Here is an 8,728-nt window from a genome sequence, read left to right on the forward strand (position 1 = left end):
TAAATTAATTACAATTATGCTCACATGAGGGCATCAAAGTATCTCAATTGCTCTTTTTTTTTGCCCACTTCGCTCAAGCGGCAGCACAACTGAAGCTCGCTCGGTACAGAAATTTTGGCTCACAACACGGCGCAAAAAATACGTATATCAAGCTTCGCAACTCTAGAAGCAGTAAGATCGAACACTCCTTGGTCAAGGGACCATTATAAATTCTTGACCATTTTAGGCCATCTTGGGCCGTTTGAGGGAGACCACAAAAAAGCAAATAGGTGAGTTTTTCAAGGAAAAAGCTGCAGATAGTTTCCATAGGAAAAAAATTGCATTAAATACCAAACGACACATATTCACAGAAATTAATTGAAAATGATTATGTCCCCTTTTAAAAAATATATATATATATCGTGACATTTTGTACTAGTTTTGCAGCGTGACCAACGTCCAATATTTGCACACTTAAGGGTTCGTTTATCGTTACATAATTTGACTGAAGTCCTCCAGCTCACCTTGTAATCTTATTTACTGCCCCGCAGCTGTTACGACACCGTAAAAGTCGCGAGGCATGAGCAGACGCCTGGCGCTGAAGGACCCGAGCGAGCGGGTTCTCCGTAACCTCCCCCAAGGCCTGCGAACAATGGTCGGAAAGAGTCCAGCCAGCAGCGAGGATGCGAGCGGCAGGATGTTCGGCGGGCCGCGCGCCGTGACCGTTGGGGCAAACTCCGACGACTTGCGACTGGCACGCTTGGCGTCACGTCGCCTTCGAGTTGCAAACGTCCCGAAACATGCACGGCAAGATCCCGTTGCAGTGATCATTGATCATAGGAGAGGTTTAAAAAAAAAAAGCAAAGAGGAAAAGTGGGGCGATAACCAGTGTCACGGGGTTAGCCACAGTCTTACTTTTAAAAAAGGGTTTCATGTAGGAGGAAAAAAAAATCATTATTCTGAGCATGAATTTGCAGTTTTCGAGATGAAAAAGTGATCGTTTTTCAAGAATATTACAAGAATGGAGCTGTTTGGTTGCAGCAAAAAGTTCAGGATAGACTTGCATCATTTTTTCGAATCAAACTTGTGACATCCATCCATTTTCTTAGCCGCTTATCCTCAAGAGGGCCGCAGGGAGTGCTGGAGCCTATCTCAGCTGTCATTGGGCAGGAGGCGGGCGGGGTACACCCTGAATTGGTTGCCAGCCAATCGCAGGACACATCAAGACAGACAAACAGTCGCACTCACAATCACACCTAGGGGCAATTTAGAGTGTCCAAATAATGTCGCATGTTTTTGGGATGTGGGAGGAAACCGGAGTCCCCGCAAGAAACCCACGCAGGCACCGGGGAGAACATGCAAACTCCATGCAGGCGGGAGAGGGATTGAACCCGGGACCTCACAATTGTCACAAAACACGTCCCAAAAACATGCAACATTAATTGGACACTCTAAATTGCCCCTAGGTGTGATTATGAGTGCGACTGTTGTCTGTCTCTATGTGCCCTGTGATTGGCTGGCAACCAGTTCAGGGTGTAACCAGCTGGGATAGGCGCCAGCACGTCCCGCGACCCTTGTGAGGATAAGCGGCAAAGAAAATGGATGGATGGATGGATGGATGGATATTTAGAACACATTTTTTGAGGAAAATGGTTTTTCAATGAAAATTCTATTACGAGGATGAAGTAGCATTTTTCAAGACAATTTTTTATTTCCAAAACAAGTCTGAATAGTAGAAGATTTTTTTTTTTTTTTTAAGATTCTTCTTTCTGGATAAAAAGAGGTTATTTTTACCAACAAATAAGTGATATTATGAGAATGACGTTGCATTTGCTTAAGAAAAAAAGTTGAAATATTTTTCAAATATACTGCATTCTTCTTATCTGAACCACCACTGGTGGTTTTTTGTTTTGTTTTGTTTTTGTTTGTCGCAAACTACGATGGTCCCTGCAGTGAACACATCCAAAAGGAAAGCAAATCTCGTTTGACAGGCAGACGGTCAGGAATGTTCGAACGTTACGTTGGTGGCGACATCTTGAGCCTGCAACAGATGAATTCATTTTACATTTTCCTACAGGCGGAAAATAGTTTTGCAATTAAAGCCACGTGAACGACAAACGAAAGATTCAGAGCTCGCGCTGTATTTCCTGTCAGCGAAAGACTTGAGGCAGGTTTTCGCGGCGGGCCCACAGTGACAAAACGCAGACGCTGACGTGCGGCGACCTCGCATTTAGCCTGTGACACACATCGGGAGTCATTTCTGGGATTCTGAAGTCCGGGGAGTCGGGCTTCTCTGTCAGTGTGAGGTCAGCGCTCCTCCCAGTGGTGTTACCCAAGGTCACGGGCCAGTTTGTGGTTTTTTTTGGGACGCAAGGAGGAAGGATATGTCGGGCATGTGACAATCAGCTTTGTTTTGTAAAAAGCCTTCAATTCTTGAACTCTCCCCAAGTTCTGGTCCCATCCTTGACGGCGACTCTGGCAAGCCAAGGCCAACATCTGCTAGCGTCTTTAACAAGACTGCAAGTACCTGTGATTGCCTCGAATGAAAACACAGTACACAGCAGACTAAACACTTGTGTGTACTGTGAATCCGTTTATTTTGGACTAGACACCTCACGATAGGTCGAAGGCTACAGAAGTACAAAAGGATCACATAACACAGCGGTCCCTTTACTTTTTTGCACCGCAGATCAGTTACAACGAAATACATATTTTAATTCACTGGCATAGAAATAAATAAAAAACAATGATCAGATACTATACAGGTTGTCCGAAAGTTCAATTTCAGTTTCAGGTATCATTTGGACACGTGAGGCCAGCAGGATTTGTCAGCTTGAAGCGTTGCAGTTTTTGTAAGCATGTCAGTCTCTCGCCCACGGAGCAGTAATTGAAATAGGAGCAGTGTCGTTCAATTGCTGCCTGGGAAGACGTTTTCTGGCTGCGGTTTGATGAATTCCGGGAGCAGGCGTTGAGACGAAGCCAGGGAAAGTCTATCCAGAAGGCTGCACGGGGGTTTCAAAGGCTTGAAGTGGAAGATTATGATGAATTGAATGCAGGTAAAGCTTTACCACCTTCCGAAGAACCGAACTTTTATCGATGGTGAGGTCCGGTGCAGCCAACTGTAAAGACTTTCTTTGGCTTTGCTCTCGAAGTTTTCCGTTTGTATCAGTTGCGGTAGCAGGACCATAAACTACTGCATACTATAGTTTCAAGGCTCAGTACTTAGCAAGGTACTGAGCCTGTACTGCAAAACTCGTGTCTCAACGTGTCACGTTCCTCATGATGGAGGATTGCAAATGCAACGTCACCAACAACAAAGTCCTGACCAGTCTCCATCAAAGACTGTCCCAATCCATCAAGGAAAGTCATTCACCTCCCCCGCTGGGCAACAACAACAACCCTACTGAGACCACCACCCTCAGATTACACACCCACCAGACCTACAGTATATTGGGAGATGCCACATTTATAACTTAGAACTGAAGAAGCCTTTCTGATTACAGGTGAAATGTCTTCAACAAACAAGAATTTGCCTCAACTGTACTTGAAAGACTGAGACTCTACCAGGGAATTTCTTTAGGCCGTAGCCTTGTCTAAAAGGAAAAAAAAACAGCTTTGCCACCATATTGTAATTGTAAAGGGAATAACTTGCTTTTTGGGGGTTGGGGGGATGGGGTGGGGGTCAAGTACTCGTGGATTTTTGCGATTAGCGCGGGAGGCTGGGTCCACGTGCCCGTTACTCACCCAGTGTCGGGGGCTTCCCTCCTGGGAGCGAGCCTGGTACCTCTGCAGGGCCACCCCTCCGTCGCCCTCCAGCAGCAGCGTGCAGTCCAGGTCGGGGGAGTGGTGGCCGGTCACCGGCGGCCAGGGTAAGATGGTAGCCAGCGGGTAGTGGGAGATCATGCTGACCGTTTGCCTCAGCTCTCGCGGAACCACCGCATTCTCCGGCCTGGACGGGGTCCAGAACCACGAGTCCACTTTCTGCTGTTTTGTTTGCTGGGGGTGCCGCTGCGCGTGGAAGTCGGCTCGCCAACACCACTGAAGCGCGCGAGTGATTAAAACTCTGTTGTCTCTCCTTTTTTTTTTTTCCTCCCCCCCACCACCATTCATCCCGGTCCGAGGGAGGAGGGAGGCGGGGAGGGGAAAAAGGACAGGAAGGAGGAGCCGTCGCAAAAGCACCGCGGTGAACTTAAAGACAGGAAAGCTGCGATAGACGGCAGGATGTTGTGCCAAGAGTGTCGAAGAATCCAAAACAATTGAGCCACATTTTCCTTTTTCCACTGAAAGGAAGGAAAGAAAGATTTATTTGGGACGCTTACACAACCTAATGAGAGAAATCCTGCCCTTACAAAGCTCCCTGATGGCAGAAGTGAAATCGAAATCATCTTTTCAACTGTAAAACAAGTCAATTCAGACATTTGCTTCTCAATCGGCCGGCATGGTGGCGCCGTTGTAGAGCGATGGCTTCACAGTTCTGAGGACCGGGGGTTCGAGTCCCGGGCCTCCCCCTGTGTAGAGTTTGCATGTTCTCCCCGTGCCTGTGTGGCTTTTCTCCAGGCACTCCGGTTTCCTCCCACATCCCCAAAACAGGCATTAATTGAAGACTCTAAATTGCCCGTAGGTGTGAGCATTGTTTGTCTCCATGTGCCCTGCGATTGGCCAGCAACCAGTTGAGGGTGTACCCCGCCTCCTGCCCGTTGACAGCTGGGATAGGCCCCAGCACTCCCCACGACCCTCGTGTGGATAAGCGGCTAAGAAAATGGATGGATGGATGGATGGATGGATGGATGGATGTCTGCATTCATTTGGGAACGTTGTCACGGCAACTTTGGGACAATGTGGGAATTTGGGGGGGAAAAAATTTGCAAGAAGTGAACAGTTTGAAGTTGGAATGTGAAAGAGGAGGAATTGTGCTGCTCATTGTCTATCCGACCATCCATTTTCTTTTGCCGCTTATCCTCACGAGGGTCGCGGGGAGCGCTGGTGCCTATCTCAGCTATCATCGGGGAGGAGGCGGGGCACACCCCGAACTGGTTGCCAGCCAATCGCAGGGCACATGGAGACAGACAACCAATCGCTCTCACAATCACACCAAGGGGCAATTCAGAGTCTCCAATTAATGTTGCGTGTTTTTGGGATGTGGGAGGAAAACCGGAGTGCCCACCCGGAGAAAACCCACGCGGGCACGGGGAGAACATGCAAACTCCACACAGGCGGTTCCGGGATTGAACCCGGGACCCCAGAACTGTGAGGCCAACACTTTCTAGCTGATCCACCGTGCCACCTTTTACTAAACAGCAAACTCAAAATGAAACTCATAAAAATATAATGTGCAAACTGCCGCCCTCATTATGTAATACACTTGAATTAGCTTTTTTCACATGCAAAAGATGGAACTGAAACAAAACATTAGCATTATTATCTCTGCAGAGGCAGATTCTTTTTAAATAGTTCCAAGTTATTGTTTTACACTACCCGCACACTTCTTTGCTAACTTACACCGCGAAGCACACAATTCAGTGACACCGTAAGCGTGCAAAGGCCAAACATAATCAATGTGTAACATTTCTGCTGAAATGAGACTCCGCCCATTTATGTGTGCGCGCGTGGCGTGTGTGCGTGCATGTGTGACGGAGTCAAGGGTCAGTCATGCGTAAAACCCGACTCGTCGAGAGGATTAGGCCAGAGCTGGCGCACACAATGCGCGTGGAATCGGCAGTTAATGTAGCGCGGCACGCTCGTCGCACTTCCTACAATCAGACTTTACATCCCGTTGTTTTTAGGGTAAATAAACAACCCGCAGTGTCAACACACACACACACAGAGTACCGCGGCATCAACATGCTTTCTGTCATGACTCATAACGCTGACTCAGTCGGACAAAATTCCTGTCTCAATACAATGCGCCTCCTCCTAAAATACGTTTGTGTATATATAGCGAGTGAGTCACGGCCACTTAAGAAACATATCAATCATTAAAATGCCTCCGCAACGGGGACGTGATAGCCCGAGCGTGTGTGTGTGTGTGAGGAGAAATAGCAAATCACCCAGTAATGCCCGGGATGGAGCGTTCTCCTTCCTCCGCTTCCTGTCGCACTTTGAAAACGCCGCTGGACGGACATTCGACTTCCAGTCGCTCGACGGGGCCTGTTGGAACATCGACATTGCATGGAAAATATTGCTCCGGAGGCAAATATGTGGAAAATGTGGTTGTACAAGAAATCCAGCCATCAACATGAAGTGATTGTAACATCATAGACCTAAAACTTTTATCTATGTGAATTCCTCTATTCTTTTGCTGTGGAAACTATTCCCAGGAAGAAAAAAAAAACATTGTCTGCATGTATTTTGTGCTTTCTATAATGTTTAAAAATGCAAATTGATGTCAAGGAAGTATGGAGAAGTGAGTTATCTTGATTGTTCTATGATACGAAGGTATGTTGAAGGTATGTATGTTAATAGAGCGAAAACTTTATCTATTTGAATTCCTCTATTCTTTTGCTGTGGAAACTATTCCCAGGAAGAAAAAAAAAACATTGTCTGCATGTATTTTGTGCTTTCTATAATGTTTAAAAATGCAAATTGTTGTCAAGGAAGTATGTAGAAGAGAGCTATCTTGATTGTTCTATGATACAAAGGTATGATGGGGAGGAGCTAAGTTTAGTCTGGGTTGTCGGTGGAAGTTACAGAAGGTCTGTAATTTTTTTAAGAGTGGGTATTAAAAGCCATTCATGGGCAGGGTGGGAATTTTTTGCATTATTGAGATAAAAGTCTCCTAACAGGCCACAATCAAGGAAATAACACTTATTTTTCGTTTATGGCTAAGTTATATGATAACTTTATTAATTTATAATCTCATCCCGAAAAATGGGACGGTGCCCGCGAGAGGGTACTTGGGTTTTTTTTTTTTTAGTAGATCGTCCCAAAACCCAGAATCAGAAACAGATTAAAAGAGTTAAATATTGTGATATACTGAAGGATATAATGCGTGAAAATCATGATGTCCCGAAAATGGGATGCTGCCCACAAATGGGTTAAAAAGCTCTTGGAAACAAACAACAGTGGCGTCATTATTTGTTGACAATATGATTTTTACATAATGTGGATGATAAACACTTGCACTTTCAGTGCTTTTTTTTTTTCAAAATCATTGAAGCCATTTATTTTTTAAAGGTAATATAAGACAAGTTTGAGTTCATATTTAAAAGTGTTTTGGGTTATAGCTTGTGGTACTATTGGTGTTCAGACTGCAACCTGGGGGCCATTCGAGGTCTCCATTCCTTTTTTTTTTTTTTAATTGGCATGCATCACAGACCAGAAAAAAAAACAAAAACCATTTGGTACAGCCCGTATCGTATGGCTGCGTTGTAGTGCAGTGTTTACTTTCGATGCTGGGGTGAAAAGACAAGACGTTCATTCTTAACTCTCACTTCCTCATTTCCAACAACACAACATTTGGTGAAATGTGACATGATCGAGGTCATCTTAGTTTAGAATGCTCCTGTTTTGGGCCTAAATGCAGAGATGTGATTCTGTTGCTCCAAAATTTAAAGGTGGATCTATTCCAGAGAATTACAAAGCCGCCCCCACCGCGAAATCCTGAAAAACTTTTGATTTTTGGCTTTACTAGCTAGCTTTTTTGAACCTCTTATTTCACAAATATTCTTGATTCACATAAATTTGCCTACAGTTTTAAATCATTTAAAATATGTCAAAGTGACCCTTGATCCTTTGTACACATGCTTGGTTTTATTCATTTAAAAAAAAAAGTTATAAATATGTTAAGGAGCCGTGTAAACTAGTTGCTATTCACAGCAGAACTTTGTTAGTGTACATAAAAATGAGAATTAAACAAACAAATCACAATTGCCCACCTTATTCCAGGCTGGGGACGTGACTTGAAATGAAAGTTTCCCTCTCCATGAAGCCAGAACTCATTTCTATTTTTATAAAAATTTGCGTCTTATTCTTCTACTTCCTGCCATTTTCTCGTACTTGATCTTCGCGGGGGAAATAAAAAAAATCGTGACTCACTTCCGGGATCAAATGACGTATTTGTGACGTAAGACTCTTGTTTTTGGCTTGGGCGATTTAAAAGCATACTCCTTGCCTTTAAACGTAGGTTCTTTATTCAATGACTCGTAAATCTGCTGATTATTTTTAATTCTTATTTTTATGATGCCCCCCACACACACACACGCTTTGCCCAGAGTTAGTCACTTCCGGGTCGAGCCGATGTGCCGTGACGTGCGTGACGTGCGTGACGTGACGTGATTTCTGCCCATCCGTGTGAAAGTAACCATGTCATAGAGACTATTTAATTTAGTTTTGTAATTTTTGCTCCGATACAAGATAAATGAGTAAAGTGTGGAAATCCTCAGGTCCTGTATGAAGGCCTTTGAACCACTGTCTTCTGCACCACATGTCAACACTGCCCCCTCTTGGTTGGAATAGGAACACGAAGAAAGTCAAAAGAAAGGAGCAAAATATTCCAATTACAGCCAGCAGATAGCAGCATAACGCCGCACAGGGCTATCATGAGTCTCAGCCAACGCGAAAAAGAAAAAAATTAATTACAAACACGCATACTCATCATTTACAATAAACAGAATCAATAATTCTCGTCGTATGCGTTGATCTCAGTAAAACTGCATCAATACCAAACAATCCGCATTTCGCTTGGCTACAGAGATTCCGATAAGAATTTGTATGTTGATATTCGATATTTTTTTTAACGACATCACCGTTT

The 8,728-nt window shown here is 44.5% G+C and overlaps 1 protein-coding gene across 3 annotated transcripts in view; it reads right to left on the reverse strand.

The window, feature by feature from the left end:
- The window catches only part of rgl1 (ral guanine nucleotide dissociation stimulator-like 1), a 52,724-nt gene extending 44,730 nt beyond the window's left edge, over positions 1-7,994 (reverse strand). Inside the window, exons 1-3 of one of the 3 annotated variants that reach the window (XM_061824148.1) lie at positions 7,854-7,870; positions 6,027-6,126; positions 3,724-3,928 (exon numbers count right to left, since the gene is read on the reverse strand). In XM_061824148.1, coding sequence (XP_061680132.1) covers positions 3,724-3,882 — 159 coding nt within the window. In that variant the 5' untranslated portion in view covers positions 3,883-3,928; positions 6,027-6,126; positions 7,854-7,870. Of the gene's footprint in view, positions 1-3,723; positions 4,260-6,026; positions 6,127-7,853 lie in introns of those variants that run through there. The other 2 variants (XM_061824149.1, XM_061824147.1) reach the window with 2 other exon arrangements.
- Between the last annotated feature and the right edge of the window lie 734 nt (positions 7,995-8,728).

Source organism: Syngnathoides biaculeatus, chromosome 7 (genome assembly GCF_019802595.1).
Source record: "Syngnathoides biaculeatus isolate LvHL_M chromosome 7, ASM1980259v1, whole genome shotgun sequence".
NCBI classification, from domain to species: Eukaryota; Metazoa; Chordata; class Actinopteri; order Syngnathiformes; family Syngnathidae; genus Syngnathoides; species Syngnathoides biaculeatus.